At 43.5% G+C, this 20,799-nt stretch overlaps 1 protein-coding gene across 1 annotated transcript; it reads left to right on the top strand.

Annotated features, from left to right (window-relative positions):
- The first annotated feature begins 111 nt into the window (after positions 1 to 111).
- ranbp2 (RAN binding protein 2) lies at positions 112 to 20,204 on the top strand. The gene is made up of 29 exons (XM_086090407.1): positions 112 to 332; positions 2,477 to 2,544; positions 2,620 to 2,731; positions 3,062 to 3,214; positions 3,328 to 3,558; positions 4,226 to 4,368; positions 4,598 to 4,793; positions 4,934 to 5,074; positions 5,167 to 5,326; positions 5,474 to 5,655; positions 5,787 to 5,977; positions 6,172 to 6,295; positions 6,421 to 6,591; positions 6,733 to 6,870; positions 7,122 to 7,253; positions 7,355 to 7,573; positions 7,661 to 7,732; positions 8,441 to 8,582; positions 8,659 to 8,753; positions 8,830 to 14,161; positions 15,687 to 15,848; positions 16,961 to 17,047; positions 17,125 to 17,300; positions 17,634 to 18,141; positions 18,258 to 18,347; positions 18,428 to 18,579; positions 18,655 to 18,928; positions 19,012 to 19,364; positions 19,491 to 20,204. The coding sequence occupies exons 1-29, from the start codon at positions 261 to 263 to the stop codon at positions 19,794 to 19,796; spliced, it is 10,182 nt and encodes a 3,393-aa protein (XP_085946533.1). The 5' UTR covers positions 112 to 260; the 3' UTR covers positions 19,797 to 20,204.
- The last annotated feature ends 595 nt before the right edge of the window (positions 20,205 to 20,799 follow it).

The raw sequence follows: 20,799 nt of genomic DNA, 5'->3' as shown, positions 1-20,799 counted from the left end.
TAAAACTGAAAGTGCGTCATTTGCGTCACGCTAATGCTCAGCTCTGATTGGAGAAGAAGGCCGATTCAAGCCAGGTCTCTACCCACGTGACGCCCCTAACATTTGACGTTAGCGAGCCTGCGCAGTGCGCAATAATATCACGAGCGGGTTATGTGACGGCGTGATCACTCTGCTAATGTTCGCCTTTGTCATTAGAGACGAATCACATTCTTTTATACAACGTTATCAACAACGGCTTTAGAGCACTTTATTCAACAGACATGCGGCGAAGTAAGACTGAAGTAGACCGCTATGTGGCCTCCGTACAGACGTCGTCTCCCTCCCTCAAAGAGGTAAGTGGAACCGGTGGCGGCTAATGCTAGCGTTGCTAATCGCGGTCATTCTACACCTTGAATCTCAAGTCACCTGGGGTCAGGGGAAAGCCCAAATAAATTATTAACAGAAACGTTAGCGTTAGTTTGACGGTGAGTGCCGTCGGCGCGGACTCCAATGGTGGATAGAGCTCAGTTGGTCCACGCGAGCTAATGGCTTTAGCTAACCGGCACGATGACGACTAACCGTGTTTCCTCCCTCCGAATGCCGAGTCCAAGAAAGCGCGCGGTGTGGGCTGGCCAAGGAAGCTAAGCTGCTAGCTAGCTTGTCTTGACAGACGAAAACATGAGCAAGTGTGTCCAATTTTCAAGTTATTTATAGTTTTAACGAAATACAAGTAAGCGGGTCAATATCATTTTAGGTGTGACCTTATCAGAATTACTCAGCCATCATGAAAGTGAAACAGAATAATTAAACGAAAGTATTATTGTAAGTGTTCAAACATTTGCACACACAGTCCTTGTGCCAAAACCCAAAATATGGCGCACCGTATTCGTACCATGCATGGTACTTAATCTATCTGGATGTATACCTCTCTTTGAGAGAGAAAATGTTGGTTCCGATATGTGCTTCCAGAGAAGGCATTTGGATGCTACAACTACATTGCATCCTCTTGGTGTTTTGCTTTTGTCAAGTTAACTGTACTTGGTTTCTATCCTGCCCTAATACTATGCCAGGATGATGTAACCGCCTGCAGAACACCCTGAAGTACTTTCCTAACAAGCCTTGGTAAATGCTTGTCACTCAAAGTACTATTTATCAGAAATAGAACCAAAGTGGTCTGAATCATTTAGCAATACTGTTGCATTCACTAGCAGCGATTCTGTAAGGCCAGCCAGGCTCGACTCTGAGTCCCTCCCGGATGACCGAGTTTCTCACCCTACCTCTGAGGGCGAGCACAGACACCATGCGGAGGAAATTTATTTCGGTCACTTGTATCTGGGATCTTGTTCTTTCTGTCACGACCCACAGCTTGACTATAGGTTAGGTTAGGGTAGGAAGGTAGATCGAATGTAGAACTCCCTGAGGGATACGAACAGATGCCTTCAACCAAGTCCACAAAACACATGTACTGTATTTTGTTTGTTGGGCGAACCCCTCGAGGAACTTGCTGAGCTGCTCCACTTTTCCACAGGCATGACGAAAACCACACTGCTTCTCCTGAACCTGAGGTTCAACTTCCCTATGGACCCCCCTCTCCAATACCCCTAATAGACCTTACCTGAAAGACGTTTTAAAAAGGGGGGACCACAACTCCAGTCTGCCAATTCAGAGGCACCGTTCTCAATGTCCATGCGATGTTTTAGAGGCGTGCCAACCATTCTGACGCCTGCGTATCGATACGTGTATTGTAATGAGGCCCGCAACGATGTATTGCCGTATCGATTTTTTGAGCACACTCCTAACTGTTATAGTATTAGTAATTTGAAAATAATTACAAATGTCGTGTTATCAAATAATTTTGTTTAATATAAATTTTCATTATACGCTGCAGGCTGCAGTTGTTTTATTTAGTTTTTTTAATGACGGTATTGACAGCGACAACGTTGCCATTTTTGACTCCCCGGGATACCGTTTTACCGACCAACCCAACTTTTCACTGAAATTAAATGCCATCCAGGCAAGACAAAAGTGGCCTTAATGAGAAAGTGTGCGTATTGCTCAGCTCAACTCCTATTCTGGCCTCCATCCACTACAAGTTCAGGCTTCTTTTTGTTTTTAAATCTGAAGATGGTCTCGCCCCACCTTACCTCTGTTAGGCGCTCCATCCCTACACTCCTTAGATCAGTTGACCAGCTGCTCCTGGAGGTACCAAAGTCCAAGCGGAAGCTGAGAGGCAATAGGGCTTTTTCTGTCGCTGCTCCCAAACTCTGTAACGACCTCCCAGTCATTCATTCTATTTTTTCCCCTCTGGTGTACAACACACCACAAGACAAACTTAAACCCATATTTTAGTGGAATATTTGTTTTTAACTTAAAGTGTGTTTATGGTGCTTTAATATGTCTGTAGTATCTGAACCAGTGAAGTAAAACTATTGTATAGATTAAATGTAGTTGTGCTTGTTGCTGAATCACGATCTGTTTGAATGTTTGTCATTTACAGAGGCCTGTCAAAGGATTTTTGTTTGCTAAACTATACTTCGAAGCAAAGGAGTATGAGCTGGCTAAAAGGTAAGCATGAGTATGAAAAACTCAAAATTATTTAGTGCTGTTTTAAATGTAATGATGATATTTTCGTATACTTAGACATGTATCAGAGTATCTTAAAGTCCAAGAGAGGGATCCCAAGGCACACAAATTCCTCGGACAGCTCTATGAGCGAGAGGGAGAAGTCAACAAGGCGATAGGATGCTACAAGGTAAGATAGCCGTTTTGGTTGCTCATTACTTATAGGAAAGTCTGGTTCAGATGAGTTTGTTTTTTGTTTTGAGAGCCCTCTGGATGTGTTGTCAAATAGATCATTTGAATAGGAGCTGTAGTTAAATCATTTGTTAATTTACCCAGACTGTAATTGCTGGCAACATTTAACCTGCAAATACTTTTATTACCATCTGAGAAACTGTTAACTGAATGTCTGCCATTCTGTTCTTAACTACTATTATCATCAGACTGATGTAAACCTGCATTTTGCTGGTCTCTGTATTTACTGAGTCATTGTGTGTCTAAACGCTCTCTGATGTGAATGCAGCGCTCTGTGGACTTGAACCCCGTCCAGAGAGACCTGGTACTGAAGGTGGCCGAGTTACTGGTCGGCAAGGAGGAAAGCGACAGCAGGGCCGAGTTTTGGGTGGAGAAGGCTGCCAAGGTGTTGCCAGGGAACCCAACAGTCTTCAACCTGAAGGTGAGGCCCTTACCGGTTTTTGCAACATGTAGAAGGGTCCTCAAAATAGCTAACATATATGGTAATGAGACATGTTTTATGGAATGAATGCAATTTCCTCCCATTTTTTGCAGGAGCGTCTGTTGAGTCGTCAAGGTCAGCAGGGCTGGAACCGACTGTTTGACCTGCTTCAGGCTGAGCTGGCAGCACGACCAGGAGATGCGCATGTCAACGTGAAGCTGGTCCAATTGTTTTGTCAGGACGGTCGAGTGGAGGAGGCTGTTAAGCACTGCTTGGCCACTGAGAGAAGGGGCTTGCTGCGCCACAGTCTGGACTGGTACACTATAGTGGTGCACACGCTTCAGGTCAGTATGGGCCAGTAAGATTTTTGTAAAACAGCCAGAATGACTTTTCCTCTGTACACACATGAGAAGCGGTATATAGACTTTGATAGATAAATTTGTCTGTTTTGGCAGACTGAATATGCAGTGATTATGAGAGCTACCCCGCGCTGAACGCATCGTGGTTGGAATAGAGCCATGAAAAAAAACAAAGGGTTTAAAAAATAATAATAGTTATAGTAATGTAACAATCCAACGACTATCTACATTCCAACAATAATGTTAAACCAACTGCTAACTAATGCTAGCTGACTTGCTAGCTCATAGCATGGAGCCATAGTAGCCACTGTAATTGTAAGTTGTTTTTCATAAAAAAAATGAGAGAAATTTTGATGTGAAATAGTTTTAGATCCGAAATTTTCAACATAATCTGAAGACAAAAAAACATACATGGGTAAAAATGATTGTCCTAACTAAAACGTTAATAGTTTTTGTTGACTAAAACTACACAAATAAAATTAATAGTCAACTAAAAATTGACTAAATAAAAAACAGATGAGATTGACAAAAACTAACAAGTGTGATTGAAACTGGACTAAATTTTAAAATGGCGGATAAAATTAACACTATTACAATGCAGTCAAAAAAAAGCTGTTTATAACATAATTCCATTTGGACTAACTATTTTCAGGATTACCTGACGCAGCCCAGTGTGTCCAGCAATGACAAGATGTGGCGACGTCTTCAGAGAAAGCTGCTCTTGGCCCACTGCAACCTTGTGAGACTCACGCTTTCTGGAAGCGCTGTGCAGTCCTGCCTTGACACTCTCGCATGGTAAGTTTTTGTGCACGAATTGGGCAAGTGAAATTGCAGTTGCCTGGGAAATTGTTTTGCCAAACAAGGGTCTTAACTAGAATATGTTGTGAGTGTTTGAATGAGCACCTAACTTTTGCTGAAAGCTCAGTGTGAAACTAGCATAATGGATTACAATTGCTGATTCAAACAAACCCTTTTTAAACTGTTATCTAAGTCTTACATTTTTGCCATCTTCCTGCTTGCACAGTTTTGACCAGACTATGCAGAAGCTGAAGACTGCTGCAGGCCAGCACATGGATGACCTTTGCGAGATGTTTGTAGAAATGCGAGCTCACCTGTACCTGCATGCTGGCACACTGCTCTTGAAGCTGGCTCAGGAACGCCAACAGACATGGAGGGCAGTCATTGATCTGGCGGCTCTCTGCTATTTACTGGCCCTGCAGGTATTGAACCCTTGGACACGAATGCTATACATATAATAAAAGAAAGGAAGTTAGCTGTTCTGTGATAATGGTAGCAGAGTAATGCGAATGAAGCTATATTCTACAAGTTAGTAGCATGGATTTTTTTGTCTGCCCACCAGCTTCCCAGACCCAAGCCAAAGGTGACCAAAAGAGATCAGTCTGCCCCGCAGATTCTGGAGCTGCTGGCTAACGACAGACAGAGTCAAGCTGGCCACATGCTGCTCAATCTCAGCACTGATTCATGCAGCTTGATCAGAGAGGTATGTTGTTTGCACTGCTAATGTTATGTGATTTTTGTTGATTGATCCGTGTAAACAACACATAACGGTGTGTTGTTTTTATGCATACGTAGGTGGTGGAGGCATTTGGGAACCGTAGCGGTCAAGACTCTTTAGTTGAACTACTATTAGGACCGCAAGCCTCTACTGGATCCTCTTTCATTGCAAATGATGACATCCGTTCCATTAGTGCACAAGCTCCAGAAATCTCTCAGCTAGCCAAATGGGATGCAGGTGAAGAGCTACAGAGACTCGTGGCAAATATTAACTGAAATGTTTTGTTTTATGAAGAGTATTGTTGCAATAATGGCAGTCTTGAAATATTACATTTACATCATCCAATCAAGGTACAGTGAAATAAATGTTATGTTTCCTCTGTAGGTTCTATCCTGTTGTATTGCGGTGACTTGCAACATCTGAGCTGGTTAGGGTTGCAGTGGGCTCTTTTAGCCCAAAGACCATCCTTGCAGGCGTGGCTACAGCAACTTTTTCCCAGAGTTAACCTAGAAACTTTCAAACTGGACACAAATGCACCAGAGTCAATCTGCCTTTTGGATTTGGAGGTTGGCAGAAGCAGTCCCTGTTTATTTCACACAGTCTATACATTTGCAAATTTCGCACTCCTCTGCACCTTTCTATAACACAGTAACACTTTTAATAAAGTCAGTGAATACATTTGCTTCTTGTCTTGCAGGTATTTATACACGGTGTCGCGTTCTGCAGCCATTGTCAGCTACAGGAGACCGCAAAGATAAACAGTGGGATAAACCAACAGCAACTCTATGAGCCTCGCTGCCTCCCTCTCCCCCTCCTTCGTCTCTTGACCACAGAGAGACAGAGGGAGTGGTGGGATGCCGTCTATAGTCTTATTCACAAACGAGCTGTGTGAGTGTCTACCCTACGGCACCTTGTTCATGCTGTTGCAATGAATACAACTGAGAGACTCACTTATCTGAGCTTTTGTTATACCAGTGCAGTGTTAATGTATATGTGGACTCAAATTCCCCCCAAAGTACCTTATGCAGTTTAATGATTGTTTTGTTAAATAATGCATGTTTGTTTGCTTGTTTTGTTTGTAGCCCTGGCATGTCAGCCAAATTGCGAATGATAGTACAACATGGACTGAATACATTGAGAGCCGGAGAGAAACATGGGCTGCAACCAGCACTTGCTATCTACTGGGCTCAGTGTCTTAGCCAGGCGGTAAGTATGAATGAATGTATAGGCACACTTTTTAGGTAGTGTTTATTTGAGAAACATTTGGTCTATTGAGCTCTTGCGGCAGACTCATCTGCTCATTATGGCATTTACTTTTTGTCAAATGAAAGGGTGATGGTGTTAACTCGTACTACGACCAGAAGGAGTACATTAGCCGCAGTGTCCACTACTGGAAAGTTGTCCTTCCACTGTTGGACAAGATCAAAAACAGACGAAGCATACCAGAAAACCTGGAACCCCTCGACCCCCTCTACATACACTTTCGATCCAAAGATATTCGGGTTAGTACTCCTAGTTTTTTCTTTCCCCTTTTTTATTTGCCTTATGGAAACCCAATGACTGTCTAAACTTGAGACAAAAGATCACGTGTTAGGTTTGCGAGCATCCCAAAATTAAGTACTTGCAACTTTTCTCCTGTCCAGGTATCCTCTGTGAAGGGCTTTGAAGAAGAAGCCAAAATAGCGCAAGCAACTCTCCTTGACATTGAAGGCAAAACAGAGGAGGCAATTGCAACATTGGAGTCAATCAATAACCTGTCATCTGTCTGGCATTTGGCTCAGGTTGGTTGTCTGATAATTATTTATACAGTCAGTGTATAGTAATATTATTGTTACAGTCCACTCTCACATCTTCATTGTTATCTGTTCTGTTAGCTCTTATGATGACGTCTTCTGCCAGAAATAATTTATTACAACTTAATGTTGTCTGTTACAAATCCCTCATCTAATTTGAATGTGTGAATAGTCATCTGTCATGTGAGGACTGTTCTTCTTTACATGACTACTCTATAATGTCTTGTTTTTCTTGAAAGATCTACCAGCGTCTGTCTGAGGCGGCCAGCAATGGAGTTGAGGAGACGCAGGACAGGTGCATCACTTTTCTGAAGAAATTCAGGATTTATCTCTCAAAGATCTACAATGCCAATGCTGATGAGGTTGAAAAAGTAATACATATTACTTTTTCTTTTCTTTTTTTCTCCTCAGCCAGCTCATTTGTTATAAGCTCTGACAGCTTTAAAACCATTACCTATGTATTGTATTCCAGCTTCCAGTGTCCATGGAGGAAGTTGTGGACCTTCTAAATGATGTGAACCAGCAACTTGGTGAAAGTGGAGAGGATGAAGAAGAGAAGAGTGATGGTTGTAGGGAACCAGCCCATTCAAGCCCTGCTTATACCGCAGACACCAGTGCCACCATATCCCACGTCAAGTTGTCTACTCCCTCCCCGAACAAAAGCATCGTTTCTCCTTCCAAAAGACACCTGGTAGGCTCCAGTTACTCAAGAACTTATTAATCGATAACCATCTGAAATTTTCGTGACTAAATCTGTTTACTTCCTGTTTCTCCAAAGACACCGCCCCACTGGGTGGAGGACCAGAAAAGTCTGCTCCAAATGCTGTGTCAGCAAGTTGAAGCCCTTAAGGTCAGCCTATGAATTCAATTAAACCATATGCGTATTGGGCAGTTTCATTTACAGTGTTATATGTTACTGTAATATGTTAGATTTCATACAGGGAAATCAAAGGACTGCTCTTGCTTCTTATTTTTCTGTACATTGGTGATATACAGGTATTCTTTTGTGTCACCTCATATTTTACTACAAAGTGGCTACCCCATTGTATGATCTGTCAATTAATTCAGCTGTATTTTCCACAGAACGTGTGTGTGTGTGTATACTTGTACATACTACATTGTGAGGACTGTGAGAACCCAGGTCTTTAACCAACAGATTGAGGACGATTTTGTGAAGTGAGGACATTTTGGCCGGTCCTCACAACTCAAGACCTCTTTTTGAGGGTCAAGATTTGGTTTTAGAGTTACGGTTTTAATTGGTTGAGGTTAGGGTAAGGAATGGGGGAAGCAAACATTTTTGATGCTTGGTGTTAGCTGAAGGGGCTAGGAAATGCATTATGTCTATGGATGTCGTCACAATTATATAAGTATGCATGCGTGCAGCTGTGTACTCACATTGCTTTCACTTAACTAGTGATAAATATTACTGATTCACAGCAGTCATTGATTTGCAGACCATTCGGCCTTCTATGTAGATGTCTAGTCAAGGGCCCATTCAAAGAGACTCAAGGTGAGACCTGAGATGCATTAAATTGAGTCAAGGCTTTTCTCGTTGCAGAATGAGGTCCATGACCTGAGACACAACTCTTCAGCAAATTTGAGTTCGCCTCATCACAAAATGTATGTTGACAGCTATGGAGCAGAAGGGCTGCAGGAGTCTTTTACTCCTGTTCAGTCCTACCATGGAGCCCCCCTGACAGGTCAGTGTACTATTTTGAACACACACACAAACATTTTTAATGGTATTTATGATTGGTGTGTGTTTTGGTGTTCAAGTTTCCACTGCAGGTCCCTCTGGGTACTACAATCAATCCCCATCATACAACTCTCAGTATCTCCTGCGCACAGCTGCAAATGTAACCCCCACAAAGGTAACCAAAGCATTGTCTCCCTTGTTGACATGAAAATTATCATCATGGTGACAATAATTTCCTCCCTTTTACACAGGCCCCAATGTACGGTATGAACCGTATACCGCCTCAGCAGCATATGTATGCCTATCAGCCGCCAACCCATACTCCTCCAATGCAAACAGCACCTGCTTGCGTATACGCTCCTCAAGAACAGAGCTTCCCTGCCCCACTTCGATTTGAATCGCCAGCAACTGGCCTCCTGTCACCGTATAGCGAAGAATATTATGGGCCAAGTGTAACTCATCAAACCACCAACCCTCCTTTACCCGAACCTGGTTATTTTACGAAACCATCTGTAATCCCTGCTCAGCCACCAAAGAACATTGAAGGGAAACATATGGATCTTGGCAAGCTCTCCTTTCGTCAGCCCTCACCTGCTGAAGTACCCATGGTTCCTAGTTTTGGAACAAGCACAGTTTCCCAATCAACACCATCAGCTGCCTTTAAATTCAACTCCAACTTTAAATCCAACGATGGAGATTTCACTTTCTCAGCATCCAAAGCTAAGAACAGTGAAAGTTTGCTTGGTCTTCTTACATCTGACATACCCAGTAAGACCGATACTTTGCCAGAGAAGCCTCCTGCTCAAGAGCAGACATCGGGCCAAGCAAGTATTTTCACTTTTGGCAATAAAAATTCATCCGGCTTCTCATTTGCTAATACAGCGCAAAGCACAGGCCCTTTGTGTCTGTTTGGAAAAGTGGAGCAGCCATTTAAATTTGGGGATGTTACCCAGCCAGTATTTGGTAATGCCAACTCTGTACCCGAAGAGGAAAATACAGCAGACAGTGACAATGATAGCACTCATGTTGAGGAGGAAGAGGATGAGGATGATGGTCCTCACTTTGAACCCATTGTTCCCCTTCTTGATAAGGTTGATGTGAAAACAGGTGAGGAAGATGAGGAGGAGTTGTTTTGCAATAGAGCAAAGCTGTATCGGTTTGACACAGAGACGAAAGAGTGGAAAGAACGGGGCATTGGCAACGTTAAAATCTTGAAACATAACACTACGGCAAAGGTTCGACTCTTAATGAGACGGGAGCAAGTCTTCAAGATATGTGCTAATCACTACATAACCACTGATATGAAACTGAGACCAAATGCTGGATCTGAAAAATCATGGGTATGGAATGCCATTGATTATGCCGATGAAAAGCCTAAGTCTGAGCAATTGGCCATCCGTTTCAAAACAATAGAAGAGGCATTACTATTTAAGAACAGGTTTGAAGAAGCCCAGAGCATCGTGGTGGAATCGCATGAAAAACAACAAGAGAAGAAAGATGATGATGTAAAAGCATCTAAACCACAGGAAACTTTGAGAGCCAAGTTTGCAAAAAAGGAAGGTGAATGGGATTGCACTGTTTGCAGTGTGAGAAATAAACCAGAATTTGTGAGGTGCTGTTCATGTCAAAGTTCCAATCCCAATTTCACCACAACACCAGACGTGGGGGTTGAAAAATTTGGGACAAGCGATACTTTCAAGTTTGGGACAAGTGAAATGAAAACCAGCGCACCTGGCTCCACCTTTGCCGGATTTAGAACTTTTGCAACTTCATCCCCTTCATCATTCACATTTGGCACAAATTCTAGTAAACCTGCTGACACGATAGTAAAGGAAAGTGCATCTGAAAGCAAGAACTCAGAATCCAATGTGAGTTCTGGGTTTGCCTCCCAATTTGCAATGAAACCAGGTCAGTGGGAGTGTGACATATGTTTGGTAAGAAATGAGACTGATGCAGAGAGTTGTGTTTCCTGTGCAAATCCCAACCGCAACACTAAATCAAAAGTGGGGGCTCCCACGGTTGCAAATCAAACTACAGCTCCATTTTCAGGCTTTGGAGCTGATTTAGTAAAGGAGGATGGGCAGAGGGGTGCCAAATGGGAATGTGACAGCTGCTTGTTGATCAATGAATCCACTAACAGTAAATGTGTTGCCTGTTTAACACCAAATCCCAATACGAAGAGCACAAGTAGTACTACTTCATCAGCTTCTGCCTTTAGTTTCAACTTTAGAGTGAAAACAGGTGAGGAAGATGAGGAGGAGTTGTTTTGCAATAGAGCAAAGCTGTATCGGTTTGACACAGAGACGAAAGAGTGGAAGGAATGGGGCATTGGCAACGTTAAAATATTGAAACATAACACTACGGCGAAGGTTCGACTCTTAATGAGACAGGAGCAAGTCCTCAAGATATGTGCTAATCACTACATAACCACTGATATGAAACTGAGACCAAATGCTGGATCTGAGAAATCATGGGTATGGAATGCCATTGATTATGCCGATGAAAAGCCTAAGTCTGAGCAATTGGCTATCAATTTCAAAACAATAGAAGAGGCATTACTGTTTAAGAACAAGTTTGAAGAAGCACAGAGCATCATGGTGGAATCGCATGAGAAACAAGAGAAGAAAGATGATGTAAAAACATCTAAACCACAGGAAACTTTTAGAGCCAAGTTTGCAAAAAAAGAAGGTGAATGGGATTGCACTACTTGCAGTGTGAGAAATAAACCAGAGTTTGTGAGATGCTGTTCATGTCAAAGTCCCAATCCCAATTCCACCACACCACCAGACGTGGGGTCTGAAAATGAAACAAAAGGCACTCCCTTAACTTTCAAGTTTGGGACAAGTGAAATGAAAACCAGCGCACCTGGCTCCACCTTTACCGGATTTAGAACTTTTGCAACTTCGTCCCCTTCATCGTTCACATTTGGCACAAATTCTAGTAAACCTGCTGACACGATAGTAAAGGAAAGTGCATCTGAAAGCAAGAACTCAGAATCCAATGTGAGTTCTGGGTTTGCCGCCCAATTTGCAATGAAACCTGGTCAGTGGGAGTGTGACGTATGTTTGGTAAGAAATGAGATTGATGCGGAGAGTTGTGTTTCCTGTGCAAATCCCAACCGCAACACCAAATCAAAAGTGGGGGCTCCCGCGGTTGCACATCAAACTACAGCTCCATTTTCAGGCTTTAGAGCTGATTTGGTAAAGGAGGATGAGCAGAGGGGGGCCAAATGGGAATGTGACAGCTGCTTGTTGATAAATGAATCCACTAACAGTAAATGTGTTGCCTGTTTGACACCAAATCCCAATGTGAAGACCACAAGTAGTACTACTTCATCAGCTTCTGCCTTTAGCTTCAATTTTGGAGTGAAAACGCCATCAGGCCAGCCGACTGGGACTGGCTTCTCTGCACCTTTTGGAGCTGCCAGTTCATTTCAGTTTGGGCAAAACAAAGTTGATGTTCCTGCTGCAGCTTCCCAGTCTGCTCCCAAGACAAGTTCTTCTGGATTCTCTTTTTCAATGCCCATGCCTGCTGGTGGCTTTACATTTGGAATACCAGATGCTGCAAAAGATGAAACTGATAAGTCAACTCCACCCGATCAGATGGCTTCGGGTTCAGCCTCGAGCGTCCTTAAAAGTATAGCTGATAAACACAAGGTGAAGGAAAATGATTTGATTCCGCCAGAGGGCAATCAAGAGTTTGAGACAAATCCATTAATATCTGGCAAAACTAATGCTTTTAGTTTTGCAGACCTGGCGAAGTCATCTGAAGGAAGCTTCCAGTTTGCCCAGAAGGACCCCAGTTTCAAAGGTTTCTCTGGTGCTGGTGAACAACTGTTCTCATCAACACCCATCAAAACGAACGCCACAAATGAGCAAGGGGAAGACGACATGTATAAAACTGAAGAAGACGATGATATCCAGTTTGAGCCAGTGGTTCAAATGCCCGATAAAGTTGACCTTATCACTGGGGAGGAGGATGAACAGGTTCTTTATTCCCAGCGTGTCAAACTCTTCCGCTTTGATGCAAACACCAGTCAGTGGAAAGAACGTGGGGTGGGAATCCTAAAATTTTTGAAAAACAACTCCAATGGCAGGCTTAGGGTTTTGATGAGACGAGAGCAAGTTCTGAAGGTGTGTGCCAACCACTGGATCACTACCACCATGAATCTAAAGCCTCTGGCAGGCTCCGATAAGGCATGGATCTGGATGGCCAATGATTTCACCGATGGCGATGCCAGACCTGAACAGTTGGCTGCCAAGTTTAAAAGTCCAGAACTTGCTGAGGAATTCAAGGCTAAGTTTGAGGAATGTCAGCGACTCCTCCTGGATATCCCCCTGCAGACTCCACACAAACTGGTTGACACGGGCAGAACTGCGCATCTTATTCAGAAAGCTGAGGAAATGAAGACTGGCTTAAAAGACCTGAAGTCTTTTTTGACCGATGACAAAACAAAGATCAACGATGATGACAGCCAGCTTGCATCCGCTAATGTCACGTCGTCAATATCAAGTCTTTTAATCAAGCCTCACAGCGAAACCACTGGCCCTACCTTAGAGTGGGATAACTATGACCTAAGAGAAGAGGCTTTGGATGACACGGCCGATTCATCGGTCTATGCTTCTCCGCTCGCCAGCAGTCCACTAAGAAAGAACCTTTTCCGCTTTGGAGAGTCCATGGGTGGTTTCAGCTTCAGCTTCCAACCCGGCATATGCCCCTCCAAGTCTCCTGCCAAACTTAACCATAGCCGATCATCAGTAGGCACAGACGACGAGCAAGACTTGACCCAGGATGAGGAGCGAGATGGTCTGTACTTTGAACCTGTAGTTCCCCTGCCTGACCTGGTTGAGATTTCCACAGGTGAAGAAAATGAACAGGTCGTCTTCAGCCACAGAGCCAAACTTTATCGGTATGATAAAGAAGCAAATCAATGGAAGGAGAGAGGTATTGGAGATATCAAAATCTTACAAAATTACAACACAAAACGGGTAAGGTTGATTATGAGGCGAGACCAGGTTCTTAAGATCTGTGCTAACCAATGGATCACGGCAGCCATGAAGCTGGAGCCTATGAAGGGTGCGGAGAAGGCATGGGTGTGGAGCGCACTGGACTTTGCTGAAGAAGGAGAGGGTAAAGTGGAGCAGCTGGCTGTGCGATTCAAATTGCAGGAAACGGCAAACACGTTTAGGCAGGTTTTTGATGCGGCCAAGATTGCTCAAGAGAAACTGGAACTCATGACCCCCGTGACATCCATCGTTTCTCAGGACAGTGGAGATTCTGCAAAAGCTACTGCAACTCTGTGTGGGAAGGCAGCAATTGATATTTTGGAAGATACCACAAAAGAATGCACTGAACTGTTCATTGAGAATAAAACATGTGACTCTCAAAGTCCAGTCAACCCCACCAAGTCAGTGATGTCGCCCCCCAAGTTTGTGTTTGGCTCTGATAGTCTTCAGAAGATATTTGGCAGTCCAAAATCAAACTCTGATAGTGGTGACTGTGAAGCCAGTTTGAAAACTAAAGATTCCCCATGTCCTAACAAGGGCCCATCTGTGCCACCTGCCTTCAAAATTTCACAGAAAGGTAAGCAATATTTACACAATGTTTGTCAATTGTTCTCAGAAACCCCGCGAAAAAAAAAATCATATACTTTCTTGGGTAGAAACTGTATCCCTTCAGTCTGTTGCTACCATTAACAAATAAAAAGAAACATTATTTTACAATTTTGGCTTTTTCTAAAATGGCGATGGCCTTTCCATTTAGTTCCTGTTAACTCAACCACCCATCATCCTTTAGGACTGGATTTTAGGCTATTCAAAGATAATCCAATGGCTTTTTGGACAAGCACATCGAGCGCTCGGTTTGAAAATCCAGGTACTCGACTAGTGTGCCTAACACTTCTCAGCTGTCACCTGGGTGGTAGATGCAATTAGAAACGAATAACCAAGATGCACGGAGTGAAAAACAGTAACACGAATGTGCCTGCATGTCTATGTAGAAAGTGTTACATTTGTGGTCATTTCAAGCGGAAGTCAAGTCAAAAAAAATTCTTTGCAATAATATGTTCTATGTGCCCCAATAGCCCAAAACACGGTGTTCTGAATAATATTGCGGGTTGATAAAATCTGGTTTTTCTTCCCATTTCATATTCCACATTCCACAAACGCGATAATAACCAGAATACCGTGTTTAGCATATTAATAGTATTGTAAAGACATTTTTTGAATAATGCTTTATGTATCTCAAGTTTGATTCCTTGAGATTTTCCTAATACATGCATACAAACAACAGACTGAATTCAATTATTGTTACAATATGAAACTAATCAAATTTCAGGGCTTCAGACTTGACTTTTTTTCAACTTTTTTTTTTTTTTTACTAGGAGCACAGCGGCCCCAAACCTTACATTTTAGTTGCACTATTTAAATCAACTTATAAAGTAAATATTCACATTTCCACTAATTTTCTGACTTTAGTATGGAATGAAGGTTTTTCAGCAATATGAAATACTGTAGAATAATGATAATTAAATTTTAAAAAAGAAAAGAGAAAAAAAAGCACATTTACTGGTCACACAATTTAGGGCAGTCGGGAGCCCTGGATTTAGGTATCTCAAATATGTATTGATTAACAATAACACAAACAGGAATGATCTCATTTAAAGCCGATGCTGCCTTTATTGTTAAGCAGAGTGCCTATTTCCTCAAGAGGAATGAATGCACTGAGTAAATGTCTCAAACTCCAAATTGAGTGCAGGAAGAGTGGCAACAGTGTGAAATGCAATTCCCAGTCTAGTGTGGCATTTGTAATGAACACACCAGCAAATGCTAATTATAGTTTCAGGTAATTTATATTGTCCAGTGTGACCGTGTAGTAGTTCACATTTTTTTCATCTTCTCTGCCACATGTGATTAGAAGCACCCTGGCATGCATTCAGTATGTAACTGTTATTGTAATCGTTATAACCGTCACATTAGTTTGGATGCATGTTTATTTTTTGCTGTGTATAATGTTTTTGTGTGCAAAACTAACACTTCAATTGTAGTTAAACTGATTTATTTCCTTTGAAAATCAGTCACTAATGTAGACGTTCCTTAATTTGTCACAGGGGTCAGCAGTACACATCCAGACGAGGACTCGGAGGTGGAGATTGTGTATGTCAGGGAACCCACTGCTGAACAAGCTGCTTTAGCCAGGAAATTACTGCTGCCGTTCACCTTTTTCTGCTACCAGAACGAACCCGGCTACACCAGTGACAATCAACCTGATGGTGAGACTGCAGTTTCCGTTTGAACAGCAAGATTTGGCCAATGATGACTGAAATTCAGATTCAGGTTACTTTATTGATCCCTAAAAGGGGAAATGTCCCAGTCACAGCCCGTCCAAGAATCATGATAACAACGACCAACAGACAAAGCGGGGGGTTGTGGGGGGGATAGGGTTCAAGCTCTGCCCATTTAGAGAGGGGGGGGGGGGGGGAATGAGCAAGTATGAATGTGGAAAAAATCTTCAGCGCACAAAGCCACAAAATAGAACAACAGAACTTTGACTTGCACATGTGGGCAAGGGAGGGGATGACATGTAGATGGACTCTTCTGGCCAAATCAGGAACAGGAAGTACAGGAGAATGGGAGGTAGTGAAAAGGGATACTCCAGCGACCAGGAGCAGTCCCATCCAGGACTGTTTATAACATTATTTCTCAACGTAATCTTGACAAAACTTAATGTTAATGTATTTGGCCGTACTGAAATTGAAATGAAAATGCTCAGTTAAGGCTTGAGTCAGTAGTGTAAATTGACCAAAAAGTTGACATTTTGAAAAGGGTTGCATTTTGTATCTATTTGTGCAATGTTTACTTCCTCCAAAAGGAAAGTAATGAAGCTAAGCTATTCAAACATTGACATTTGTAGTGACCCACACAGGAGAGGTCTTCCAAAAACCTGCGCATTTGAGGGGACTGGGTTCAAAGCTATGATAAGCTTGAAAGAGATGAAGGAGAGTAACAATCAGTTTTTGTGTGGAGAACAAAGAGACACATATACTATGTATAATACTTGAGTTCAATGTGGACTAGTAGTCATGTATAACTTTCTTTTGTGGTGACTTCAAGTAGCAGTTTGGCTGGCCACTTAATTAGGGAAAGCGAGGAGATGGATGTGACGTGACTGAGTATCGCTTATGAGGAATTTTCTAAGGCGTTATTGTTTCTTAGAAGATGCCACCAAGATGGCGGCTCGTCTTGTATTCACCTCTCGTACCTCATTTCATTGTGATCTACTTCAATGGCACTATAGGCTATGTATCTTATAACATTGATTAGAACGAGCTCATTACATGTACAACCAATTCAGTTTGTTCTTGACTTTTTGTTTATGTGTTAGATGAGGACTACGAGTCGGCAGTGAAAGCTTTGAATGGAAAACTTTACCCTGATCCTCCTGAAAGAAGAGACACTGGATCTGCTCATGGTATGGAAATTCGGAGTCACTACTTTTTTTTTTTATTACTCAACATTGCGTTGACATTTTGCACCCGATCCATTCAGAACCCGACTGCCAGGTGGTTTGGGAGAAAAAGCCAACGCCCGAGGAGGAGGAGAAGGCCAAGAGCCTTCAGCTTCCGCCCACCTTCTTTTGTGGCCTGAGCACCACTGAGAGCGACCTGGATCCTGACAAGGCGGACGACTTTGAGACCGAAGTCCAAAAGGCCCAACAGGAACTGGTACGGAAAGGGTGAAAGTGTTGAAAGGGAGTTCAAGAACGAAACACCTGATTTCCACGGGGGATAAGAAACATGCCTGTCTGCTGACAGCGAATTCACGCACACCTAAATAGTTATAATTGTATTAATAAGTTAAATGTATACTGTGGTTGCAAAACATTAAAAATATTATTTCGCATAGAAAGGGTTTTCATATGATATATAATATATATATATATTATTTTTTTTTGGTTTGCTTTTTATCTTTCAAATTTTTATAGCACCTTTCAAGGGACTAAAGGACGCTGTGGTCTTGTGATAACTGTATGACACGGCTTCCATTCATTACTGCAGGATACCCAGTTAAACACGGCCGAAATGTCCAGCGGGCCTGCCGACAATCCGACAACGGAGCCGTCGCCTGCCGACAATCCGACATCGGAGCCGTCGCCTGCCGACAATCCGACATCGGAGCCGTCGCCTGCCGACAATCCGACATCGGAGCCGTCGCCTGCCGACAATCCGACATCGGAGCCGTCGCCTGCCGACAAACCGACATCGGAGCCGTCGCCTGCCGACAAACCGACATCGGAGCCGTCGCCTGCCGACAAACCGACATCGGAGCCGTCGCCTGCCGACAAACCGACATCGGAGCCGTCGCCTGCCGACAATCCGACATCGGAGTCGTCCCCGAGCTGCAAGTCCAGCACCCAAGACGACGCAGCAGAGCAGCCAGCAAATGTGCCGACACAAGCTCCCGACAGCAACAACAGCTCTCCCATTAACCTGTCGACTAAGACTGAGACTGAGACGGAGACCGCCCCTGCCCCTTCCGCTGCCCCTCCTGCTGTTACAAGTACAGGTTGGTGCTTGTATTAGATGATGTGCCCGGTGACCCGTCCAAGGATGGTTATTATTGAAAACACAGAATGCTCATTTGTGTCCATTTAAGTCAGTGAGATTGTTTCTGCCTTCCAGGTGCACCCAGCTTTGGCTTCACCGCAGTCGAGGGCTTCTCTTTTGCTGACCTGGCCAAAAATACAGAAGGCTTTGCTTTTGGAACACAAGGTATATTTAGTTATTTTCTGTTACTGACATTTTGCATTGTTTTAATATGTTGTGGTCTTTGTGTGTGTGTGTGTGTGTAGATACGAACTTCTCTTGGGCAAACGCAGGCGCAACCGTATTTAATTCCTCGGCCCCTGCGTCATCCAACAACAACGAAGAGGGTGCAAGTGACGAAGAGAACTTGCCGAAAAATGTTGACATTCACTTTGAACCTATCGTTTCACTACCAGAGGTACTCTATTCACACGCACATGCAAACAATCGGGAGCAATCGATGGAATCCATTCACGAGTTGCCGTCCTCTCAGGTGGAAACCAAGTCTGGAGAGGAGGATGAAGAAATCCTGTTCAAGGAGCGCGCAAAGTTGTTCCGATGGGACCGAGACCTCAGCCAGTGGAAGGAGCGCGGCATCGGCGACATCAAGATCCTCTACCACCCGGCTAAGCGCTTCTACCGCATCCTGATGAGGAGGGAACAGGTGTTCCGGGTGTGCGCCAACCACAACATCTCGCAGGCGATGGAGCTGAAGCCCATGAATACCTCGGCCAACGCGCTCATCTGGACCGCCACGGACTACGCAGGTAACACGCCCACATCAAATTTTGCACAGCTACGTGCGAAGGTGTGTGGTGTTTGTTTGTTTTTTAACGGCGGGCTCTTCCAGACAGCGCCGAGGGTACCGTGGAGCAGCTCGCAGTCAAGTTCAAAACTCCGGAGATGGCCGCGTCCTTCAAGAAGACCTTCTGCGAGTGTCAGAGCCACATGAGCCAAAGCGAAGATTCATGCGGCTCCGCGCCGATGATGTCCAGAATTCAGGAGCACTCCAGAGACTCAAACCCGCAGGTGTTCCTCGCCGTGGAGGCGGACGGCCAACCGCTCGGCACCATCACCGTCGAGCTCTTCTCTCACCTCGTTCCCAAGACGGCGGAAAACTTTAGGGTGCTGTGTACGGGCGAGAAAGGCTTCGGACTGAAGGGCTCCATCTTCCACAGGGTCATACCGGATTTCATGTGCCAGGTGAGGAGATCGGCAGTCATGAAAATTTGTGGGTTCAGAAATGTTTCAGAGGGTCCCCTCATATTCATAACCTAGATAGTTAAACACTATGGGATATTGTCACTGACTTCTCTGTGGCTCCTGTAGGGCGGCGACATCACCAACAGCGACGGCACCGGCGGAAAATCCGTCTACGGCACCAAGTTCGAGGACGAGAACTTCGATGTCCGCCACACGGGTCCGGGCATCCTGTCCATGGCTAACCGCGGTCGCGATACCAACAATTCCCAGTTCTTCATCACGATGAAAAAGGCGGAGCATCTGGACTTCAAGCATGTGGCTTTCGGCTGGGTTCGACAGGGCATGGAAGTGGTGCAACACATGAGCGAGCTCGGCACAAAAGGAGGCGTCCCCTCCAAGAAGCTTCTTATCGCCGACTGTGGACAGATTTAGACGCGCAGTCCAGTTTTATCAACGAATTACACACTGACCACAAGACTACTTACTGGTCAAGAGCCACAAATATTTTGTAGGGGATGCTTTGATCTGTATCACTGTCCAACGCAAATATCTCATACTTTTTATGTCTATATAATTGTACATTAACTTTTTTTTTTGTTTTTTTGCATGTGTTCAATTTGAATGTATTGGTACTCGTGACACACACGCATACCCCACCCTTTTTGACATTCTGTAATAATTGTAATTTAAACAAATAGAATGTTATTTGAAAGCGCCGTTGCTTTTTACTTGTTTCATGTTGATTTGTTTGTGCTTTTGCCTCGTGAAGAAGTTTCATGAACATTTGTTGCAGTTCTATTCAAGATTTTTTGAGCAAAAAAATAAAGATGCTTTGAGTAATACATGTCTATATTTTTGGAGTCACAAGGACAATCAAAAGTAAATATCGGTGGATGTGCATCATGACCTAAAAAATAAATACCAAGCCTGTTGCTTATCAAATAATTTCATTTGTGCCGAACGCTACAGATATGTTTTGCAAGTTGAACTTTGGTTGCTCTGACTAACCAATCAGTAGATGAATGCAGAAAATGCTTACGTTGTGGCAAACTGCTCTGTGAGGGGAATTTGATATTGACTGGTTAAAGAAATAGCCCCATTGTTATATGTGTCAGTGCTACTCGCACCTCTGGAACCCTTCCTTCTAAAGGTAACTGCCGAATACCCTCAACAATGGCAGTGAATAAATTTAATATAGAACAACATGCTAGATCTTTTTCTGCTTAAATAACGATGTTTTGGCACTTTACATTCACAAGGTAAACCTTGGGGGCGTTGCTACATAAAATGTCAGCCTTCGGCATCCTTAGATGGTAGAAAACGGGTGAATTAGTCTTAATATTGTGTTCCACATTATTCTGTGTTTTATGTTGGGTTGTATTTTAGATTAGATATATATTATTATTTTGCCTACATTGAGAGTAAAGAATAATAA

Source organism: Leptonotus elevatus, chromosome 12 (genome assembly GCF_054856555.1).
Source record: "Leptonotus elevatus isolate MCC_2025b chromosome 12, RoL_Lele_1.0, whole genome shotgun sequence".
NCBI lineage: Eukaryota > Metazoa > Chordata > Actinopteri > Syngnathiformes > Syngnathidae > Leptonotus > Leptonotus elevatus.
This window is presented reverse-complemented; position numbering and strand designations above follow the sequence as displayed.

Bases quoted from the DNA above. Each gene is read 5' to 3' on its own strand.
- ranbp2 (XM_086090407.1), top strand. From the start codon at position 261: ATGCGGCGAAGTAAGACTGAAGTAGACCGCTATGTGGCCTCCGTACAG. The intron at 2,545-2,619 runs GTAAGCATGAGT...TCGTATACTTAG, and splicing joins GAGTATGAGCTGGCTAAAAG to ACATGTATCAGAGTATCTTA. The intron at 5,656-5,786 runs GTTGGCAGAAGC...CTTGTCTTGCAG, and splicing joins TCTGCCTTTTGGATTTGGAG to GTATTTATACACGGTGTCGC.